At 40.1% G+C, this 25,394-nt stretch overlaps 1 protein-coding gene across 4 annotated transcripts in view; it reads right to left on the bottom strand.

The window, feature by feature from the left end:
* Positions 1-25,394, bottom strand: part of LOC126237047 (ATP-binding cassette sub-family A member 7-like) — a 607,922-nt gene that overhangs the window by 362,596 nt on the left and 219,932 nt on the right. For all 4 annotated transcript variants that reach the window (XR_007545025.1, XR_007545024.1, XR_007545023.1 and 1 more), the window contains exons 18-19: positions 12,510-12,714; positions 12,280-12,402 (exon numbers count right to left, since the gene is read on the bottom strand). Coding sequence is in view for 1 of the 4 variants with exons in the window: in XM_049946811.1 (XP_049802768.1) it covers positions 12,280-12,402; positions 12,510-12,714 (328 nt within the window). In the remaining 3 variants the exon portion in view is untranslated. The remainder of the gene's footprint in view (positions 1-12,279; positions 12,403-12,509; positions 12,715-25,394) is intronic.

Here is a 25,394-nt window from a genome sequence, read left to right as displayed (position 1 = left end):
AAAGAAAATGACAAAGCGACATCTTTACCTTGAGTATGGAGACATGTAGCGTAACAGGACATTGTGAATCAAGTCCTGTTCCGCTGTATGAAGATCTGTCACATCAGCTGAAGATGTTCACAATGTTTAAGTAAAGTGAGGGAGGGGTCAAATATCGACAGATGTGCTGTGTATATCATATCTGTTACTACAGAGAGAACATATGAGAAAAGATGTAGCATGCACTGCATGGAAGCCAGGAGAATGCTAACTACTTGCTGGGCATCTGGTATGCATTTCATGGACCCAGAAGATGTACACAGAATACATGAGATTATGACATTATTATGGAATCTCTTAGGAAAAAAGAAATGATTTTTTTTATTTAATGTAATGTATTAACGTTTTTGTATTACTGTTAGATTGAGTGCACTCTTGTTTGAGTTCTTACATACATACATACATACATACATTAATCCTTGTTCCATAGATCATGAATACGACATTTCATAATGATGTGGAAAGTGTCACTTTAACATAAGTTTTCTTTACACAAAATAATTAACTTTTTTTTTCAGTTACTACTTCATATCTAAGAATTCATCTATTGAGTAGAAGGAGTTGTCATTCAGAAATTCTTTTAATTTACTTTTAAATGTTGGTTGGCTATTTGTCAGACTTTTAATACTATTTGGCAAATGACCAAAGATTTTTGTGGCATCATAATTCACCCCCTTCTGTGCCAAAGTGAGATTTAATCCAGAATAGTGAATATCAATCTTTCTTCTAGTGTTGTAGCTATGCACTTCACTTCACTGTTATTTTTGAATTGGGGTGGGTTATTAATGACAAATTTCATAAGTGAATATATGTACTGTGAAGCTACTGTGAATATCCCGAGTTCCTTAAATAAATGTCTGCAAGGTGGTCTTGGGTGTGCCCCAGCTGTTATTCTGATTACACACTTTTGTGCAATGAATACTTTTTCTCTGTTAATGATGAATTGCCCCAAAATATGATGCCATATGAAAGCAGTGAATGAAAATAGGCATAGTAGGTTAATTTACTGATATGTTTATCACCAAAATTGGAAATAACCCTAATAGCATAAGTTGCTGAACCTAACCGTTTCAGCAGATCATTGATGTGTTTCTTCCAATTCAATTTCTCATCAGTGCACACACCCAGAAATTCTGAGTATTCTAACTTAACAACAGACTTCCGTTCATAGCCTATATTCATCAATGCTGTTATGCCATTTACTGTACAGAATTGTATAAACTGTCTTTTCTCAAAATTTAGTGAGAGTTCATTTGCAGAGAACCTCTGAATAATTTTCTGAAAGACATTGCATTTGCAAATAATGTGAATCAAGTCCTGTTCCGCTGTATGAAGATCTGTCACATCAGCTGAAGATGTTCACAATGTTTGGAAAACATTCCACGTGGGAAAAATATATCTAAAAACAAAGATGATGTGACTTACCAAACGAAAGCGCTGGCAGGTCGATAGACACACAAACAAACACAAACATACACACAAAATTCAAGCTTTCCCAACAAACTGTTGCCTCATCAGGAAAGAGGGAAGGAGAGGGAAAGACGAAAGGATGTGGGTTTTAAGGGAGAGCATAAGGAGTCATTCCAATCCCGGGAGCGGAAAGACTTACCTTAGGGGGAAAAAAGGACGGGTATACACTCGCGCGCACACACACACACATATCCATCCACACATATACAGTCACAAGCACCCACATCCTTTCGTCTTTCCCTCTCCTTCCCTCTTTCCTGATGAAGCAACCGTTTGTTGCGAAAGCTTGAATTTTGTGTGTATGTTTGTGTTTGTTTGTATGTCTATCGACTTGCCAGCGCTTTTGTTTGGTAAGTCTCATCATCTTTGTTTTTAGATATATTTTTCCCGCGTGGAATGTTTCCCTCTATTATATTCATATCATTAATTTGAACGCAACAATTACGTTTGTTATTGTCACTGTTGCATTTCGAAATCTTTGCTGTCGTCTTATTTTCTCTTTCTGTTTTTGCCAGTAGTTTCACTTTGTATTTACCTTCTCCTTTTTACCGTAATCTACTATACAATTTTATCCCGCCGATATATATTCAATAATATGTAATAATACGTAACCCACTTCCAAACCATAACCAAAAAAAAGGAAAGAGGGAGGGAGAGGGAAAGATGAAAGGATGTGGGTTTTAAGGGAGAGCGTAAGGAGTCATTCCAATCCCGGGAGTGGAAAGACTTACCTTAGGGGGAAAAAAGGACGGGTATACACTCGCGCACACACACACACATATCCATCCACACATATACAGACACAAGCACCCACATCCTTTCGTCTTTCCCTCTCCTTCCCTCTTTCCTGATGAAGCAACCGTTTGTTGCGAAAGCTTGAATTTTGTGTGTTTGTTCGTATGTCTATCGACTTGCCAGCACTTTTGTTTGGTAAGTCTCATCATCTTTGTTTTTAGATATATTTTTCCCGCGTGGAATGTTTCCCTCTATTATATTCATATCATTAATTTGAACGCAACAATTACGTTTGTTATTGTCACTGTTGCATTTCGAAATCTTTGCTGTCGTCTTATTTTCTCTTTCTGTTTTTGCCAGTAGTTTCACTTTGTATTTACCTTCTCCTTTTTACCGTAATCTACTATACAATTTTATCCCGCCGATATATATTCAATAATACGTAATAATACGTAACCCACTTCCAAACCATAACCAAAAAAAAAATTTTTTCCCGCTTTCAACACTACCGCTGCTATAAAATCCACCGTTTCTAGTTCACAAACAGTTCCTTTCACCTATTAAAAAACCATTTCGGCTAGTTCTAATAACTTTTGCTTTATTTCCATTTCCGTTTTGCTCACATCACTGATCATTTTTAGCCGCTTCCCACAGGTTTTAACGTCATTATTTCTTCGTCAGACAATTGTTAGCCTCATTTTCATAATCTGCCACCATAAAACCACTCCTTTTAATACATTTACAAGTAGTTTTTTCGAAATTTTCACGAACTTCTCCACCCTTTAACGTGTTTTGGCGGCAACACAACCACCTAACCTTTATGCACATCGTTGTCTACCAACCCAAGTCCACCACAGGATCAACATAGCCCAGCTCTAACCAACACTTTTTCGCCTTTTTTCACACCAGAGCTCCAGTTGCTTTCTAGTTCACCTTTATCTCTTCCCATATATTTTTATTTTTATTTTCATTTTCATTTCAGCTTCATTTTGCACTTTCCACCTTCTAATACCATGTCACCCTCACAACACCCCCACAACGAGCCCATTAAGTTTTATTTACATTCCCTCCGCAAACATGCCTTCGCCCTAGCCAGATTACACTCCCATATTTCATTTACTCAGGCTTGTCTGACATTTGGCATTACCCCAAAGGCCTCACACTTAAAGTTCCCATCTCTGGCTGTAATCCTTCTTTCCATCAGTTCCAAACTGCACAACCCATAGCCCTCACCCACCTAATCCTTCACCTACACATCGACTCAGCCAATGAACACACCCGTCAACTCCTATCCCTAATCAAAGTCCGCAATCTTTCCTCTCCCACATCCACACCGGCTGTTCAGAGCATCCTCCTACAGGCCATCCGCAAATTAGAACAGCATGCCACCCTCCACCTTAAAAAACTATCCGATCTCCTGGTTTCCCACCTCCGGAAAGGCAACTCACTCACCCTTCACAACCTTTCCAGCAAACCTCAACCTCCTCTCATTGCACACAAACCCAGTCTCTCCCATCTACTCAATCTCCCACTTCCAGCTCCACTCCCTCCAAAACCTCAAAATTCCAATCAACACAATCTGGAACCACAACACCCTAATTCAGTAGTTAACCTTTCCTCCAAACCTCTCTCCCAATCCGAAACCTCTGTCCTATCCAAAGGCCTCACCTTCAGCCCCACTCCCAGATTCAACCAAACAGCCCTCGTCAAAGATTTACTGTCCTACACTCGAACTCTCTGCTGGAAATATCACTTTGCCACGAAGAAAAATGATCCTAATCCTACTCCTAATGATCCAACTCCCAAAGACACTATCCAAATTGAACCCTGCCTGGAACAGTTCCGTCCTCCATCACGGCGGGACCCACCACCTCTTCCTCAAAATCACCCCCTCGAAACCTTCCAGATAACCCGGACGGTGTAACACTGTGCCAAGATGTGCTGGCCGTGCACCAAGGCATGTTTAGCCAAAGGGTGATCCTCATTACCAACAAACACTGTCTGCCTGCGTCCATTCATGCGAATGGACAGTTTGTTGCTGGTCATTCCCACATAGAATGCATCACAGTGTAGGCAGGTCAGTTGGTAAATCACGTGGGTGCTTTCACACGTGGCTCTGCCTTTGATCGTGTACACCTTCCGGGTTACAGGACTGGAGTAGGTGGTGGTGGGAGGGTGCATGGGACAGGTTTTACACCGGGGGCGGTTACAAGGATAGGAGCCAGAGGGTAGGGAAGGTGGTTTGGGGATTTCATAGGGATGAACTAACAGGTTACGAAGGTTAGGTGGACGGCGGAAAGACACTCTTGGTGGAGTGGGGAGGATTTCATGAAGAATGGATCTCACTTCAGGGCAGAATTTGAGGAAGTCGTATCCCTGCTGGAGAGCCACATTCAGGGTCTGATCCAGTCCCGGAAAGTATCCTGTCACAAATGAGCCACTTTTGTGGTTCTTCTGTGGGAGGTTCTGGGTTTGAGGGGATGAGGAAGTGGCTCTGGTTATTTGCTTCTGTACCAGGTCGGGAGGGTAGTTAAGGGATGCGAAAGCTGTTTTCAGGTTTTTGGTGTAATGGTTCAGGGATTCCGGACTGGAGCAGATTCGTTTGCCACGAAGACCTAGGCTGTAGGGAAGGGACCGTTTGATGTGGAATGGGTGGCAGCTGTCATAATGCAGGTACTGTTGCTTGTTGGTGGGTTTGATGTGGACGGACGTGTGAAGCTGGCCATTGGACAGATGGAGGTCAACGTCAAGGAAAGTGGCGTGGGATTTCGAGTAGGACCAGGTGAATCTGATGGAACCAAAGGAGTTGAGGTTGGAGAGGAAATTCTGGAGTTCTTCTTCACTGTGAGTCCAGATCATGAAGATGTCATCAATAAATCTGTACCAAACTTTGGGTTGGCAGGCCTGGGTAACCAAGAAGGCTTCCTCTAGGCAACCCATGAATAGGTTGGCGTACGAGGGGCCATCCTGGTACCCATGGCTGTTCCCTGTAATTGTTGGTATGTCTGGCCTTCAAAAGTGAAGAAGTTGTGGGTCAGGATAAAGCTGGCTAAGGTAATGAGGAAAGAGGTTTTAGGTAGGGTGGCAGGTGATCGGCGTGAAAGGAAGTGCTCCATCGCAGCGAGGCCCTGGACGTGAGGAATATTTGTGTACAAGGAAGTGGCATAAATGGTTACAAGGATGGTTTCCGGGGGTAACAGATTGAGTAAGGATTCCAGACGTTCGAGAAAGTGGTTGGTGTCTTTGATGAAGGATGGGAGACTGCATGTAATGGGTTGAAGGTGTTGATCTACGTAGGCAGAGATACGCTCTGTGGGGGGGTTGGTAACCAGCTACAATGGGGCGGCCGGGATGGTTGGGTTTATGAATTTTGGGAAGAAGTTAGAAGGTAGGGGTGCGGTGCCCCCCCTCCCCCCTCCCCCCTCTTAAAGATTTGGCTATCATCCCAGCCAGTTTACCCTTCCCTTTTCTATTGAGATGCAGGCCATGACTTGTTAAGTCCCACCTACCAATACAATCGACAGGAACCAAACCTATGTTTGACAAAGCAGCTGCCCAAAGCAACTGATCTAGCTCCATATTGTCCGTCCTGACAGACCTGTTCAATTGTGGCTGGTCATACCACATGAAAGCAGGAACCAAGCCAACATTTGTATGATTCATTGCAGATGCTCTTTTCATTATTATTATGTATTAATATAGTAACGTAATGCAGTTAAACTAACGTTAAAAATCAAAACTTTTAAACCCAAAAAATTAGGCCTAAGATAGTGTATGCATGATACGTACTTTACGCGTTTTGAAAGGAAGTAAAAGATAGAACTTAAAACCTTTAATTCCCCAAGTAGATACGGTACTACTAAATATATGTGTAAAGAAAACGACCTAAATTTTCCACTTAATACTTAAAGAAATGTCTTAAATTTGTATGTAAACCTATGTCTCACATTCTCATGGAGAAAGAATGTATTAGTGTCATGTTAATAGACTGAATTGTAAATGCAGTTATCATACAGACATCTGGAAACAGATGGTTGAAAGTGAAAATACGTGTTCAGTCGTCATTTGAAAATTTGATATAAGTCATTATTCAGAAAGCTTTAGCAATATTCTACAGCACAGGAGATGCTTCAGAGAAGTCCACATGGCAGTAGTACACAATAGCTGGTCCACAAAATTCTACACAGTGACCAGAATTGCATAGAAGCTAGATTCATCAAAAGAAGGTAATCCTTCAACAGAACATTGTGATGTACAGTACAGGATACAAATAAAATATTACTGAGCAATACCAAACTGAACTAAACCAACTTACACAACCAAAACTCAAATGTACACTTTTTTTGCAATAGGGTGGCTCCAGATGGTAGATTGAGACACTGTTTTCAGCACCTTGGGGACATTATCAGTATAGACAAATGCCATTTGGTTTAAAAAAATCATCAGCAACATTCCACTGGATGTTGGCGGAGTGCTGAAAGGAGTAAAGCATCATCAGTGTCTGGTATATCTGGTTGACATAACCATCTTTTTGAGAAATATGCATGAACAGAAGCAACAACAGGGAGGTATTCAAGAGGTTGCAGCAGCCCATTTAACACCAAGTACTGAGAAATGTCACTTTGCATTGGAAGAAGTGAATTACTTAAGCCACATAATTAGTAAGTATGGCGGGAGGGCTGATCCAAGATTGATACAGTTGGAGTAAGATTATCCAGTACCAAGAACAATCTAAAGGTTACAGTCTTTTCTGGGTCTCGTAAACTACTATACAAAATTTGTAAAGGGATCTGAGGATATGGCACAGCCTCCTACACAGTTATTAAAGAAAGGTATCACATTTGCATGGTCTGGTCTGAGGAAGGTCACAGTGTGTTTGTCAAATTAAAGTAGGTATTAAGGTCAAGTCCAGTGTTAGCATTCCCAGATTTTCAGAAGGAATTTACATTATCATGTGATGCATCCAACCATGCTATAGGGCGTGTTTTGAGTCAGGAGGTCACTGGAGAGGAACGCCCTTTTGCTTTTATGTCAAAACAATTGAATGGAGCTGAGAGTAATTATTTTAGAAAGGAGAGTGAGATGCATAGTCTCATGGACAGAGTAACATACTTCCAGCGTTAGCCTGATGGAAGCAAGTTTAAGATAGTGACAGAGTGTGCTGCTTTCAAGTAGTTACTAGGTCTGAAGGAACCATCCAGTAGACTGATGAGATGCGCAGTAAAACTCAGTGAATTTGTGTATGAAGTAAACCACAATCCACAGAGGAAGAACAGAAATGTGGACACATTAGGCAGTAATAGCAGTGATTCAAGCACTAGGTCAAGACCTTGTTGAGTGGCAAACAACACAGAGTGCCCATGGAGAGTGTAAACAATGTAGCAAGCAACAGCAGTTTGGTATGTATGATGGATTATTGTGTAGGAATACTAAATAAGACAATTGGTGGTTGTACCAGTGAAGTGCAAGCAAGTGGTGCTGGGGCAAATGCATGACTATGTTTTATCTCACCATGAGGGATGTGGGGCAATGAGTTGGAGGGCGGCACAAAACCGGTGGTGGAGAGGAAGGAAAAGTGATGCCAATCAGCATGTCAGTAATTGTGTACAGTGTGTACAATGGGCAGATTTTGAATCGGAAACAAGTAATATTGCAGAAGCTGCCAGAAGCAGCTGAACTATTTAGTTTTATTGGGGCGAATGTGTTAAGACCATTCAGCCGAACACCGGCAGAAAATTGTTTTATGTCAACCGTCAAAGATCATTTTTCTTGACACATTGAGATGGTGCCCATGCAGTCACAGTTGTGCAACCGTTGGTGAATGGATGAGTGTTGAAGTTTGGGTGCCAGAGGCAATAATTATGGACCGAGAAATGAACTTTATGGCAGATCCGATGAAGGAACTGTATCAGTTGCTGAAAGTGAAGATGTTAAGAACTACTTCACTCCATACTCAATCAAATGGGATAACAGTGCTGTTCACTGGATGATTGGGAGGATGCTTAGTTATTACATGAACTCCCATCATATGTCTATCTTTTGTAGCCAGTGCATATAATTCAAAACTACACACTAGCACAGAGTTTTCACCATTTGTTTGGTGTATGATAAGAAGATGTCATCACCACTGACTATGATTAAGCAGGAAGGAAACAGGATTGGAGAAACAGTTTGAGAGTTTATGAGTATGGAAAGAGAAGTGTGGAAGAAGGTCCAGCAAGAAAACACTAAGGCATCTGAAAAGCAAGAGCAGACAGTAAACATGTGGGGATGTTACCACAGTACAAAGTGGATCAGTGGGCTTTGTTGTCGAGTCCGTATACTCTGAAAGTGAAGATGAAAGTCACAGTACTAGAGCCCGTAACAAGTGACTGCAACCACATCACCTGTGAATGTGAAGCTAGAATTGCCTAATAAGTCACCGATTGTACATATCAGGCATACGTGACAGATCAAAGGTGTGCCAGAAGTGATTCCAGGGGGAATATTAGTGGAATAAAGAAAGGAAGCAATGACGAAGAAGTGGAAGAATAAGCAGCAGGGAAACGAGGTCCATGTACCTCATGTACCACAGGCATTAAAGCTGAGGAATTAGTCAATGTTGCCATGTGGCAAGGAAAGGGAAGGGAAGAAGAATGCTAATTTTGGTATTGCTGTACCTCTTCACCTGGAGAGGAGTAGGGGCATTGTGAGATCATTGCCTGGACAGATCTGTATGCACTATAACTGTCTGTTTGCACATTTCTGACATGGTTCTTGCATCTTCGGAAATACCATTTTGACTATCTGTTACGATGATCTGACAATGTGTCCCAGACCAAAACTAGTCATCATGTAAATAAAAAAAATTTGCTTTTGTTGTATTGATTAACAGAAGTTGCTAATCTACAATTATTCCAGCTTGCTAGATGTTCTCAGAGGAGTTTTGTTTTCCAGGCAGCAGGGTATGGTATATCTAGCTATCAATGGTCTTTAAGTTTTGCATTCCATGTACGGGAGCTGCAAAAAGAGATAAGGAGATCGGAGGAAGTGTTTTCAGGTTTGCAGCAATTAGCAAGAAGTAATAGAGTGCTTAGGGAGGACCAAAAAAACAAAGGAAGTTGCTCCTGGCATATGCATGCTTGAAGGAGTAGATGCAGGAAGTGGTCGGAGTACTGTTGCATGACTCACGAAGGGTAAATAAAAAGGAATTGGACAGATGCTGGAGGCAAGTTCCTGAGGACCATATTTGAGATAGTGGACACAAGTGACATAAGTGAGCTGAAAATGATGATGGAAGCCACATGAAAATTAGCAAAAGAGAATAGGGTGACTATGGAGGGACATTCCACACAAAGTGTGAGTTTGGATAGTGGCACATTGAACAACACATGCTTGCTACAACAGCCTACTAGGGAAGTAACGGATTATGCCTGGGTATCAGTCAGAACTCTAAACGAGGATTTAGAAACAGTTCAAGCACGGATGCAAATATTAGATGCAAGAATAACTCTGGCAAGACTACTGCAGTCAGTAAGGGATAGTATCTGGAATGCAAAAGTTGAGTTGATGAGGTTGCAGGACACCATTTATCAGGCACTACATAGGCAGTTACGTTTGGACTTGTCACCCGAGCAATATGTGAAGGAGTTGAGAAAAGTGTGGGGAGAATTTCCGCCAGAACTACAATTCTACTGTCACCAGAGCCTATTAGACAGAACTTTCCTTTCAACTACCAAGGAGCGACTGTGGATGTAACAACAGATCACTGTACTGTACATGTCAGTAAAGATGCAGGTAGCAGACAAGCACACATTGCTTAAGTGTTACACAGTGCACAGTTTTCCAATATGGTTAGAGATAGTTGGCTAGTGAAAGAGGATGGGATGTCACTAGTGGTGGAAGATGGGAATTGGCATGTGGTGTGACTCTGGGTGAGCTACAGCAATGCCAAAGTTGTGGTCACCATGTGCCCTACATACGAGGTCCAGATCAGTGGCAGCTCATGTATCTCACAACTGTTCAGGGCCATAAAAAGGCCTTGAAAACGAAGCAATACTTTCAGAAATCTGGTTTACAAACTCAGTGTATAACAACATTCTAGTTGTTGCTAGCTGCTCAAGGGAGCAAGGCACTTGGAGTTGAGACACAATGGTTTGTTTAATCAACAGAAATATGTGTGATATTATGGGACCAATATTTCATTTACCAGCTACAATGATGGGAATTACTCTGTTAAAGGTAATGCTAATGCAGCTAGACAAACCTCTGGGATGTTGTCTACATGAAACCTAGCCTTAAATGACACCTGGAAGCCAAGCCTTATCGCCGGCCGCGGTGGTCTCGCGGTTCTAGGCGCGCAGTCCGGAAACGTGCGACTGCTACGGTCGCAGGTTCGAATCCTGCCTCGGGCATGGATGTTTGTGATGTCCTTAGGTTAGTTAGGTTTAAGTAGTTCTAAGTTCTAGGGGACTGATAACCACAGCAGTTGAGTCCCATAGTGCTCAGAGCCATTTGAACCAGCCAAGCCTTATCCAGTCAGATGATAGCCGCGCAGGAGGGGTGAATCACTGCAGAGAAATTAATGCAGCGTGTGAAACAATATCAGGAAGGTAGACATTGGGTACACTATGATCTTGAGTGTTGCAGTTCCTGGTGTCATAATGACTCTGATTTTGCTGTGTATAAATTTTGTTTATCTGACATAATTAGCCATTCAGAACCCAGTCAGTGGGTAGTTCCAGTTCCCAAAGACTGGATTTTCTGAGCAAGAGATGAAAAGTACATATACGGAGTGTGAAGAAGGTGGAGATCAGTCATAAGTAATAGTGTAGTAAATGTAGTGTTTAACAAAAGTCAGTCAAGCAGTGTCTACAATGGGAAACTGGGTCTTCCCTGTGGAGGGAGAGGGGAAGGGGGTAATATAGTGTTCCCACGCAGTTTTAGTGAAATTGGTAAAAGGTGGTAAGAAAGCCATGCAATGTATTGCAGTAGCAAGCACAGGTGGGTAGCCCTGTATGGCGACATGTGGGTCACAATAACATATACACAAAAGGACTGCTTGTAAGGCTAATTGCATTCAAAGGAAAACCGCACTGCACACTGGTAATAGCCAGAGAAGGCACAACAATATCACCACACTGTCACAAGACTCTAGTTGGAGCGACATGACTGGGGGCTAGGTTACAGGGTAACAAAAATGTCCCAGATCTGTTTAAATAGGTCTGGATTTTGAGGCAGTTTATTTTGGAGTTTAGCAGTACTACCATGACACCATGGATATGCCAGAGAATGGGATGACTGGGCATCACCAGCTGCAGCCACGGGTTTGTGAAAGGATAGGGCCAGCTGCTGCCAGCACTGAGCTACTTGTGGGACATGGTACCACAGTGCTGCTGACATGGCGTTCACTACTTCCAATGTCTAACACCAGCCGGATGGCAGCAGGGCACGTCCCACACATAGCAATCTCCATGGGCCACTGCAGTGAATACACGTGGGGCTGAGTCGCCAGGAGGGGTCACAACAGAAGGAGTGCACTGGGGAAGCTTGGGGCTGTGACCTAGTGACAGGCCATTGGTCAGCCTTTCCTGGCATCACAGGGCACTTACACATGCGACTCATCTCCCAGAAGGAAACAGCTGTCCACAAGCCACTGCCAGCCAGGCTCGTAGGAGAGAGGCATGTTTGCCTCACCTAGTTCATGATGCAATGTGTATTTAAAGTTGAATAAAGCATTTCTTTCAGTCAGTCTACTGGGCCCTCTGGCCTGTTACCAGCACCACTCAACCTGCTGGGTGCTGCTGCACTCAACCCTACACTTTTGTGCATGGTTATTGTCACATCATTTTGACAATATGGGGACCTGTCAGAAAGTCTTCTTTCCTGATGCTTACAATTTGCAAACAAATTAAGCATACACATTGTTTAAGGTTTTACACTGAATATAAACTCTATCTATAAGCTTCAGTTCAAAAAAGTTCACATTTTTTAACTATTCCAAAATGATATAAGAAATCAAAAATCATTTAAAGTCTTTGTTTTACATATACATACTGTTGTCACTCTTCAGTGCTGAACCATTTTCCAGGCCAATTTCCAGTACATCTACTGATGAAGTACCACACCAAAACGATCTTGAAAATGGAAAGTACCAAGGTTTTGGTACACCATACATGCCTGTGATCAACAAAACATAATATATTTTCATTTCAGAAACAAAAAGGCTTATACATTTGTCACAAGTTTTCTTATATTATGGAAAAATTTCATAATGAATGGCTTGCCTGGATGAATTGCTTCTATGTAGGTAGCAAGAAGAAAGTATACAATGGAGTCAAATACCAACATAACCATCACATAACGCAAGTTATAGGAATCCTGTAGAAGTGGACTTCTATTATAATTATGCCACTGTATTCCTATTCCTGATTCCTCATACTGGGCAAAGTAGGAGCAGCCAAATCCAAAGGCTACATTAGATATCAGGCTCTGAAACAAGAATAAACATAAATAATAAACATAAAGACATCGACAAATCCACTTGGAGTCCCACAGATTTAAGATAACATACAAATTATATCATAGTTACGGATAAATCATCATCTCTAATCTGAGATACCCATGTTTACAAGGGCGAACATATATACTCAAACCGCTACCTAGCTGGGTCAACTATGCTCCAGGAATAGAAAAAATACAAAAGACTGATACAGAGTATGCTTTTTACAAGATGAAAGCACAGAGAAAGACTTAAATGGTTATGTATCAAACATGCCAGCAGGTAATAGTGCCAAGGATTAATAGAATAGATTTATTCTGGTAGCGAAAAAGCAGTCTTTGAAACCAAGGGAAACAAGAAAAAAAAATCAGAAAAAGGAATGGAGATAGCTAACGGAATGAACAATGTCAACAAGTAACATGGGAGAAACCAACAGTGTGCTGTACATGTCCCCAAAGTCAAACTGACAAGAACAAAGAGAGTGTAATTATAAAAAGAATGGAACCAAAAAGCCTATTTGTAAAATAAACTGACATTAACACGGAAATTTCATCAACAAAACTGAGAATGATGCACAAGAATGATTATAACCAATTTACAAGGTAACGGCACATGTTAATCAAATAAGTGGCTAGAACACTATACAAATTTATAGGAAGTCTTACATAAGGAAAAAGAATAACACCGAAATAATTATGTGGAACCAGTTAACTATGAAAGATGCCAACAGTGCCAATATGAAAGTTCTAAAATACAGATATACTACCTCCGATGAGATTCCAACATCAGCACAACACATGCTACTAAAAGAGTATAATCCCCGAAGAATGCCAAAGAGCTTAAGTAATGGCTGAGTTTGAAAAAAAGATATTAAAATAACTGCGAAAACTGCAGTCAGGTCGCTTTCACACTAGATAATATAAAGATTTTGAATGCTTATTGATATGAGTTGAAACTAATTGCTGCCATCATTTAAACAAATGAACAGAATGGTTAGAGAACAGAACATTTTATTCAAAAGAATATTTTTATACCGAATTAAAGTGTAAAAATGAGAATACAGTTTAATGAGACTCGCATTGCCTTTACCGATTTTTAAAAGGCCTTTGACTGGGTAGATACAAAAAAAACTATGGTCTACATGAAAGTAAGAGGCTTTCCAAAGCACTTCAGGCACAGTCAGTAGTCTATGTAGAAATACTAACAATAAAGCTCAACATACCATTTAAACCCACTAAAAACAAATCATGGTCTGTAAGTAAAGTTGTAGTCTTCCTTCAATATTATTTAACTTTATACTGATGATATTCTCAGGTAATGGAACTATAAGGTAAGAAAGAGCATTAAAATTGAATCACCACCCTGCAATTTGCTAATAATCAAATTACTGGGTGGCAAAGACAGCAGCAACAGTAGTGGTTTTTATTTTAAAAAATGTAAAAACCTATTTTCCAATTGGATTTGCTATTATTGTCACCAATTATCTACAGCTGTGAAGCTCAACACCCTTCTCACTGAGGTACTAATCAAATTCTAATTTATGAAAATTACTTTAGAAATATAAATACAGCATGAGCAATGTTTGCATTGCATTTATACCCTGTTCTGCCTTTTGCCCATGCCTGCCTGTGGACACTTGGCTGAAGCAAACAGTTACATATGCTGCGGCCCAGCTCTCTGCCTGTCCACACATGTGCTGTTTACCCACCCCTGCCCACCTATGTTCCCAGGCATCAAGTTGCCTACAAGTGGGCATGTAAGATGGAACACCTTGCAAGTAAGAGAAACTGCAAAAAGCATTTGAAGTAAATGAAAGAAAAAAAACTTTTCCTGTTGTTGTTGTTGTTGTGGTCTTCAGTCCTGAGACTGGTTTGATGCAGCTCGCCATGCTACTCTATCCTGTGCAAGCTTCTTCATCTCCCAGTACCTACTGCAACCTACATCCTTCTGAATCTGCTTAGTGTATTCATCTCTTGGTCTCCCTCTACGATTTTTACCCTCCACGTTGCCCTCCAATGCTAAATTTGTGATCCCTTGATGCCTCAGAACATGTCCTACCAACTGGACCCTTCTTCTTGTCAAGTTGTGCCACAAACTCCTCTTCTCCCCAATTATATTCAATACCTCCTCATTAGTTATGTGATCTACCCATCTAATCTTCAGCATTCTTCTGTAGCATCACATTTCAAAAGCTTCTATTCTCTTCTTGTCCAAACTATTTATCGTCCATGTTTCACTTCCATACAAGACTACACTCCATACAAATACTTTCAGAAATGACTTCCTGACACTTAAATCTATACTCAATACTAACAAATTTCTCTTCTTCAGAAACACTTTCCTTGCCATTGCCAGTCTACATATTACGTCCTCTCTACTTCGACCATCATCAGTTATTTTGCTCCTCAAATAGCAAAACTTACCTACTACTTTAAGTGTCTCATTTCCTATTTTAATTCCCTCAACATCACCCTCTTCCATTTCCATAATATTGTCCTCAAGTACATCGCCCTTGTATAGACCCTCTATATACTCCTTCCACCTTTCTGCTTTTCCTTCTTTGCTTAGAATTGGGTTTCCATCTGAGCTCTTAATATTCATACAAGTCTCTCTCTTTTCTCCAAAGGTCTCTTTAATTTTCCTGTAGGCAGTATCTGTCTTGCCCCTAGTAAGATAAGCCTCTACATCCTTACATTTGTCCTCTAGCCATCCCTGCTGAGCCATTTTTCATTTCCTGTCAATCTCATTTTTGAAATGTTTGTATTCCTTTTTACCTGCTTCATTTACTGCATTCTCTCCTGTCATCAATTAAATTCAATATTTCTTCTGTTACCCAAGGCTTTCTACTAGCCCTCATCTTTTTACCAACTTGATCCTCTGCTGCCTTAACTACTTCATTCCTCAGAGCTATCCATTCTTCTTCTACTGTATTTCTTTCCCCCATTCCTGTCAATTGTTCCCTTATGCTCTCCCTGAAACTCTGTACAACCTCTGGTTTAGTCAGTTTATCCAGGTCCCATCTCCTTAATTTCCCACCTTTTTGCAGTTTCTTCAGTTTTAATCTACAGTTCATAACCAATAGATCGTGGTCAGGGTCCACATCTGCCCCTGGAAATGTCTTACAATTTAAAACCTGGTTCCTAAATCTCTGTCTTACCATTATATAATCTATCTGATACCTTCTAGTATCTCCAGGATTCTTCCATGTATACAACCTTCTTTCATGATTCGTGAACCAAGTGTTAGCTATGATTAAGTTATGCTCTGTGCTAAATTCTACCGGACGGCTTCCTCTTTCCTTTCTTATCCCCAATCCATATTCACCTACTATGTTTCCTTCTCTCCCTTTTCCTACTCTCGAATTCCAGTCACCCATTACTCTTAAATTTTCGTCTCCCTTCACTACCTGAATAATTTCTTTTATCTCATCATACATTTCATCAATTTCTTCATCATCTGCAGAGCTAGTTGGCATATAAACTTGTACTACTGTAGTAGGCATGGGCTTCATGTCTATCTTGGCCACAATAATGCGTTCACTATGTTGTTTGTAGTAGCTTACCTGCACTCCTATTTTTTTATTCATTATTAAACCTACTCCTGCATAACCCCTATTTGATTTTGTATTTATACATTTCCTAAACAAGTAATAAGATACCATAAAGTAACGAATTGGCATGTAGGGAGCCTACATAGGAGGTGGACTAAAATGTGAGCCAGAACAGGAAGCAGCCTATAATATAATAAAATAATGGAATATATGATAATAAAATGTTGAAATGCGTGGCTTTTTAAAAATGTATTGAATTAATGAGATTAATTTTTCCGCATGAATGACAAGCACAATAAGCTGAGCTATGCCTGGAAATAAGTTCGTATTAGTTCATATTATTTTGCAGGGCGAAGTAGTTTCTTTCTCCGCTCTAGATTTGTGCTTACCATTCTTTATAATGCTACGTTTGGTCGTCTTGTTCACCTTTGAAGTCTTGACCATGTTCCCATTAAGCTTATCGGATCTTCGTAATTTTCCAAAGTACACAGGTGGGCTTCAGTTTTTGTAATTATCATACTATTTGAAATAACAACTCACACGACCTTTCTGTTCATAAAACAATACTGTATTTTCCTAAACGATGCACATATGAAATACATACTCCTCACTTATTCATAGCGACCCCAAAATGGCGGTCTATAATTACTCGCCTAAAAATTGCGTGCTTCTCACTCGTTCACTAGCTGAGCGCGAATCCTTCCTTCCTTCCTCCTACTGGTACAAAAAAAAAAAAAAAAAAAAAATCCTCTGTTTTTTAACAACTGAAAGTCAAAAAATACATGACAGTAGGCATAGGCTCTATGATGGGCTACCGCTTCATCTTCTGTCTTTGCCTTTAAAGAAGACGAAAACATAAAGGAAATGCAAAAGGTTTATCACAAGCCCAAACCATGAAGTAAAGAAAAAGAAAATAAATAAGTTTTGTAGCCATGTTAAAAAAGGAAACAGTATAGCAGAAGCAACTCAAAAGAAAGAAACACGCAGCCCTCTCACCGTCATCACGATGCCAGCACAAGAACGGATGCCACCAGGAGACGTGCCCATGCAGGAACCGGATGATCATCCTCTGTCAGAGCAAATCTACTCACCTCCTCCTCCAACGGATGCTGACACATCACCCATGTCTCCTGTCATATCAACTGGACTTGCCGCAACGGGCAGATTGGTGCATGGGGCCCCAGCTGATTCGACCCCTACGTCTCTTGTCATCTCGACCCGTTATCATCGGGGACACTTCCGTCCGTACGGGAAGCCTCCTCCTCGAGACTTTATGGTGAGTCAAACAACGCCTATGGACATTAGCCATCTTCAGGACACCTCCATCAGAACCAGTGCAACAATTTCAAAGGGGAGAAAAGTGTTGTGACTCGCCGATCATTCAAAGCGCCGCCGCGCAATTACGCGCGTCCTCTACATGCGGCGCTGTTTTGCCAGCCATGCAGCAGCTGCACCACCTAAGCGGCCAGCCGAGTAGCGGCCGCTAGACTGGGACTCAGTGCTCATTCGAATGTTAACGTGTACACTTGTATAACTTGTCAACTTACTCTGTTACTTATATGTGTTGTGTCGTTCTGAAATATATGTGTTAAACTTGACGTTATAACATGAGGAGAGAGAGAGAGAGAGAGAGAGAGAAAGAACAGTCTGGATTAATTCCACCGGTAATAATTTGGTTTATGCTCCTCTTGTGAAAAGGAACAACATGCGAGTTAGTAGTGACACCCAGTGTGCTGGCAAGTAAGTGTTGTTACTATGTCGGCGTGGAAGTTGTCAGTCAAATCATACAATGAGTCATTTGATTTATTCAGTAAAAATTAGGTTTGTCCAATGCAGGTCATTTTTATTGGTTGTTTCTCTTCAGTGATTTGCATTTATTTGCCAAGATGGACAAATTTTTACATGTAAATAAAAAACTTGATATTTCAAATGTATCACGTAGTTCTAACAACATGAATAGATGAAAACTCAGAAAGTATGATGATAGTTTCTAGAATTTTAGTTTTACATGTACTCCTGCTGGAAGTGAAGAATGACCACAGCACATCATTTGTTTCAAAGTCCTAGCTGCTGAAAGTATGCTTCTTAATAAAATGAAATGACATTTGGAGTCAAATCATGAAAATACTTTTCCCCACAAGTTAAAAGAACTGTCACGAAACAAACTGTGATTCCTGCAAAGACCCTTCTTTCAGGTTACGAAGTAGCCTACCATGTAACACAGCAAGAAAGGCCACACCATAATGGAAGATCTTATTTTACCAGCTGCTTTATACATGGTATCTACTATGATAGGTGAATTAGCCGCCAAGCAAGTGGCAGGAGTGCTTTTGTCAGACAACACTGTTACTTGTTGAATACTTGATAAGGCTGAAGACTTTAATTATCAATTGGTTGAAAACCTCAAAGGTAATTGTGGTTTTGATATTCAGTTGTATAAAGCTACAGATAACCACAATGATGCGCGTCTAATTTTTTTACATCTGACTTATACATGACATCAAACTTTCATAGAGATCTTCTTTTCTGTATGAAAATAATTTTTGGAACAAGAGTAACATACCTTTTTGAAATACTACTCCTTTATGGAAGAAAAGAACATTAATTGTCAAAAATTGTGTAAGTAGGCTTTCTTGATAGTGTTTGTAGTATGACTGGCTGTTAGGCCGGATTGTGAGCTCTGATCCATAAAGAGGCTCTGCATGCTTTTTGAACACACTGTCTCCCATGGGTTTTCAAGTTTTGAATGTTGTTAGCATTTCACTGCTGGCTTCCCTCTTCGCAAGCCCTGGTATATCCTGCTCTGTGTAAGTTCTGGTTGACTACTCTAGTGGCTGTACATGTAAGCTTGTTTCTGCTATAACTTGAAAGGTAAAAATTTGTTTATCTATGTTTGTTGCAATTTAATTTTGACAGTCTGCTTGTGTAGACTTGATCCACATCCCTGAATATCCTCTTTCTTGGTGGAATATACAGAAACCTGATGAATGAATGACAGAATGAATGGTCTGCATGACTGCTTCTCTGATGAGCAAAACTGCAACCACCAACAATCTCCCCCCCCCCCCACAAACACCACCCCATTTTAGGGCTGGGGCAATATGGAAATTGAAAATTTGCTTTAAAAACTGGAGTTATAGATTTTTACATAATAAGAACCACATATTTTCCCAGACAGTGTTCCATAAATCTCTTTATGAAGGACAGACCTCTGGGATGTGGAATGAGTCTAGTTGTGCAGTCACAGCCAGAAGCTACATTGTGGACTTCTTCTGTGAAGTTCACTAACAGCCAATTATGACTACTGCTCATCTATTAACACTGATAATTTATGGGAATGACTTATATATTACTTTAGAAGCATATAAGAAGGAAGAGAGCTCCTGTGAAAAGAAAACATTGCTGTTTTTGACAAAACTGCTCAATTGTTGTGTTTCTGCACTATTGCAAATTAAGCATTCATGTAACTTCACTGATTTCAGAGAACACTATCAGCTGTCCACATGCTGTAAAAGTTAAATACCTGTATAATATGTTATTTGATGTCAGCCAGTAAAAGCTCTGCCCATAAGAACCACATAGCATCGCAACTGTTTCGAATCCTACATCTAACCAGCATGGGGGGTGGGGGGTGGAGTGTTAATAATTCCCTTCACCTTTCAAACATGTCCGTGGTAGCAGAAATGCATGCATGGTATTTGAGCCACTATAGGGAGGCAGAGGGAACCATTAACTCCACCTGGGGCTGTTATGTATTGGGAGCTACACTCAGTACATAGGTGCCGGACAGGTCTACATATGTGATGGGTGGTAGGAGAGACTCAGTGCTGGTCTGACTTGTTACAGGCTCCACTGATGTCATGAGTGGTGTACAGGTTGATGATGGTTCTATCTCTATCTAGATATATTCGTAATCCAGAGATTGTACAGAAATCAGTGGCTGTGATGGCGGCAGGTTGTTACATGGCAAAAAGTTGTAGTAATGGGCATGCTGCAGCAGTAAAGATGTTAATGGAGAAATAGCTGTGACAGTCACTTGCGGTGGCAGGTCAATGGCCAGCTTTCAGTCACATAGTGCCAAGGCTATGATCAGGATTTCCCTTTGAGGGCTCCAAACCAGCACATGACAAGATGTGTGAGATTGGATGGAGAAATTGCTGCTGTTGGCAACAGTGGGCAATATCAGTCGTGAACTGAGCAACAGTTTATCACATAATGACAGAAACAATCTGCAGGTATCTTCGTATGATGTAGTCTTGAATGTAATGGCAAACACCATGAATTCTGAACTGGATGCAGGGCAGAATGGAGCAGTTTTTAGGTGTTTAATTCAATTCCTACAAAAGCAATTTTCAAAGTGTGCTGAAACAAGGTGTAGGGTGCTATCAAGTACTATAGTATAGAGAAGAAAGGTGAATGCATGTAATAATTTCCACAATGAAACTCTGTCTTGGAATCTGGCACAAAACCCAAAGAGATTCTGGTCATATGTAAAGCACACCAGTGGCAGGACGCAATCAATACCTTCACTGCACGATAACAATGGTGGAGTCTCTGATGACATTGCCACCAAAGCAGAGTTATTAAACACGGTTTTCTGACACTCCTTCACCAACGAAGATGAAGTAAATATTCCTGAATTCCAGTCGAGAACAACTGTGAAGATGAGAAACACGGAAGTAGATATCCTCGGTGTACCAAAGCAACTTAAATCACTTAATAAAAGCAAGGCTTCCGGTCCAGATGGTATACTAGTATGGTTCCTTTCAGAGTATGCAGATGCAATAGCTCCATATTTAGCAATTATATACAACTGCTCGCTCACAGAAAGTTTCATACCTAAAGACTGGAAAGTTGCTCAAGTCACACCAATAACCAAAAAGGGAAATAGGAGTAATATGCTGAATTACAGACCCATGTCACTTACATCGATTTGCAGTAGGATTTTGGAACATATACTGTATTCGAACATTATGAAGTACCTCGAAGAAAATGATTTACTGACACATAGTCAGCATGGGTTTAGAAAAATATCGTTCTTGTAGAACACAACTGGCTCTTTATACTCATGAAGTAATGAGTGCTATCAACAGGGAATGTGAATTTGACTCCATATGTTTATATTTTCAGAAGGCTTTCGACACCGTTCCTCACAAGCATCTTCTAACCAAACTGGGTGCCTATGGAATATCGCCGCAGTTGTGTGACTGGATTCATGATTTCCTGTCAGAAAGGTCACATTTCGTAGTAATAGACAGAAAGTCATCGAGTAAAACAGAAGTAATATCCAGCTTTCCCCAAGGAGGTGTTATAGGCCCTTTATTGTTCCTGATCTATATTAACGGCATAGGAGACGATCTGAGTGTCCCTCTTAGATTATTTGCAGATGATGCTGTCATTTACCATCTTGTAAAGTCATCAGATGAACGAAATGAATAGCAAAATGATTTAGGTAAGATATCTCTGTGGTGCAAAAAGAGGCAATTGACCATGAATAAAGAGAAATGTGAAGTTATTCACGTGAGTACTAAAAGAAATTCGCTAAATTTCAATTAAGCGATAAGTCACACAAATCTGAAGGCTGCATTTTAAACTAAATACTTAGGGATTACAATTACTAATAACCTAAATTGGAATGATCACGTAGATAATGTTGTGGGTAGAGTAAACCAAAGACTGGGATTCACTGGCTGAACACTTAGAAGGTGGAACAGATCTACTAAAGAGACTGCTTACATTAAACTTGTCTGCCCTATTCTGGAGTATTGCTGTGCGGTGTGGGATCCGTATCAGGTGTGACTGACACATGATATTGAAAAAGTTCAAAGTAGGGCAGCCCGTTTTGTATTATCGCGAAATAGGGGAGATGGTGCCACAGACAGAATACGTGAATTGGAGCTGCAATCATTAAAACAAAGGTGTTTTTCGTTGCAACAGGATCTTCTCATGAAATTTAATCACCAGTTTTCTCCGCTGATTGTGAAAATATTTTTTGGCACCCACCTACATAGGGAGAAATTATCATCATGAAAAAATAAGAGAAATCAGGGCTTGCACAGAAAAATTTAAGTGCTCGTTTTTCCCGCATGACCCGTTCAAGAGTGGAACGGTAGAGAGAGACAGCTTGAAGGTGGTTCATTGAACCCTCTGCCAGGCACTTAATTGTGAATAGCATAGTAATCACGTAGATGTCGATGTAGATGAAACAGTCATGACACTGGACTGGCACTCAGGACAGCTGTTAAAACCACTGTCCCACCATCCAGATTTAGGTTTTCAGTTATGTTCCTAAATTGCTTAAGACATATGATAGGCTAATACTTTCAAAAAGGACATGGATGATTTCCTTCTTCATTACCCATTCCCAGTCTCACATTTTGCTCTGTCTTTTAATTAATGGCCTCTTTATTGGCAGGACACTGAACCCCAATATTTCTGTCTTTATAGTAAAAGGTAAACTGTCAATTGATAAACTCTTCTTCCTTGTTATGATTATGACTCTGGCTTTTGTTGATGACAAATTGGCAATAAAGAGCAAATTGAAAAGGGTTCAATGATCTCAATCCACATGCTTCCCAAGACCATGTTAAGTCTATGTGAACTAGTTTCCATGGGTGCTCTGGTTTTACTGCAGTGTCACTTAATTTTAGGCACTTTATGATCATGTAGAGATTACTCACCCAGTCTCTGTATTAATGTCTGGCTAGTAAACAGGTGCTAAGAAACGTTTTCCAGCCTAGACAGCACTGGATGCACTTGGCACACCAACTGGATGATTTTTAGACAGAGGATCCTGGTGTTGATGACATTATATACTGATAACTCTTTTATGAGTTACAAGACACAAAAAGGACAAAATGTTTGGGGCACCTTAAGTAATCTGTCTGGCTAATAACATTAGACAAAGATAAAGATCCAACCGGCAGCAGGTCCTTGGTGGTAGCACAGCCTACATCCCAAAACATTACAAGAAAGTCATCAACTTTGTGCTGCAATTCATGACCCAACTAAAATTTAGTTTCATGGGAACTGAGATGCACCTCAGGACCCATCAGCCATAAAATGTGTGTTGCACAGGGGACCAACAATGGATCACTAAAATTACAAAAACAAAGAGCACACCACTAAAGCCATTGTGCTGTCTTCTCAGGTAAACTTGTTCATGAACCAGCTGTCTTTTCAGGTAAGTTTATTCATGGACCTTACACTCTATAATGAGAGGAAAATATGGAATTTCCTAATGTCTATTTTGTTAATAACTCAATTGTGCTAGCATCGGTGTTTTAAAAGTGTATTTCAATCACTATTCTGATTCCTAATTGCCTTTTCCTATGAATGATCGGAGTTCCTCAATATTCACTGACAATAGTAATGGCTGATTCTTCCACATTCTGTGGTGTTGACTTTATCCTAATTTATATTTTATCCTAATTTACTGAAAATGTGACCTAATTATTCCACACCAGGTTGTAAAAATTTATGCTTTTCTGAATTACAATTAAGGTCACTTTGTTGGAGAGTTTAAAGTAGTTCCCCAATATTCTATAAACATTGTTCTATCGTCAATCCAATGACAAGTATGTAGGTGTGGTACAAAAATCATAGAGGGCACTACCCTCTCCAAATTGAAAACAGTTGAGTTGAAATAAGCTAAGAAGTGTACTTATGACCATCATTCTCTTGGAGTCCCTGTCAAAGGTGAATGTAGCCAAGCATCAGTGGAGATGATATTTGCAAAGAAATGGCCTCCCTCATTCAGGGAAACTGATTAACATCAAAATCTGTTTTTTCAGTAGACATTACTTTGCCTTCCTTAAAATGCACAAATCTCCATATAGTTTTTGCTGACAGACCAAAGGTGACCAGCATCATAACTTATTGGTTCTGATGACACTCTATTAGTTTTCCCAATGACAAAAACGATGTAATATCAAAAACTTCACGTTACTGGGAAGCCTCGTAAAAAAATTGGTTAAAATGTTTGACTGTGTCTTCAGATTTCTGAGAGGTATGCAATATGGTACATTATTAAGTTTCTAATTTGATATCTAAAAGTAGCAAAATTGCGATAATCAAAAATATTAGCAACTGCAGAAATTACTACATGGAGAGTTCAACTGTGGATAAAATTATTGTATTAGTTGATACTGTGAATTGACATTTCAGTGGAATAGGTAGATTAGTTTAATTTAACAATCATCTCTGAGTTCCCAGGAAAACCAACAAACCAATTTGCACAAAAGTGTCTTCACTGATAAGTGATACTGGTGCATTATAATTTAACTGAAATGCTACACTTTTTGTGGACTGCAAGTGTTAGCATCAGCTAACTTGCAGTGACTTCCTATTGGTAAGTACAGCAATGTTGGTATTTGGCAGTCAGCTCATAATATCTAGTCTCAGTATTTACAATTGATGTTGATGCTCCAACACAATTATTTGGTGATGTCGGTTCTCACATAGTTCAAGTAATGCTTGATCCACGTTTCTAATAGAACTTACTCAGAACAGTCGCAGTTGTTATGGAAACAATTGATGCTCACATAAAGAAAACCTTGCAACCATTTTTATCTTCGCTTTTTGACACTAAACTTCGAGAAAACACACTACAAGTAGTTCAGAACTCATACGAGGTTTCCCACCAGTACATGCCTAAAATACGATGACAAACAGATAGAAGTTGACAGTGTTAAATATTGGGATTGCAGTTTGACAATAAATTCAGATGGGACGAGCACAAAACAGAACTGCTCAAGTGCCTAAACAAATCTCTATTTGCAGTGTGAATGTTGTCAGGCTTAGGTAGTATAAAAATAAAAAACTTAGTTTCCTATGCTTACTTCACTCCAAATGAAATGTGGTATTATTTTTTGGGGTAACTCACCAAACCAATCTTAAGCATTCTGGGTCCAAATACATGTAATAAGAATCATTTGTGGTGTGAACTCAAGAACATCCTTAGCATCTGTTTAGGGAACTAGGGATACTAACTACTGCTTCCAAATATATTTATTCCTTAATAAAATTTGTCATTAAAAACATATCTCTTTTTCAAACCAACATCTCAGGTCAGGAATCAATACTAGAATTAAGAACATTCTTCACAATTATTTAAAGTCA

The sequence above is a fragment of the Schistocerca nitens genome, chromosome 2, assembly GCF_023898315.1.
Source record: "Schistocerca nitens isolate TAMUIC-IGC-003100 chromosome 2, iqSchNite1.1, whole genome shotgun sequence".
Taxonomy (NCBI): Eukaryota; Metazoa; Arthropoda; class Insecta; order Orthoptera; family Acrididae; genus Schistocerca; species Schistocerca nitens.
Note: the sequence above shows the minus strand (reverse complement) of the source record. Positions and strands in the feature narration are given on the sequence as shown.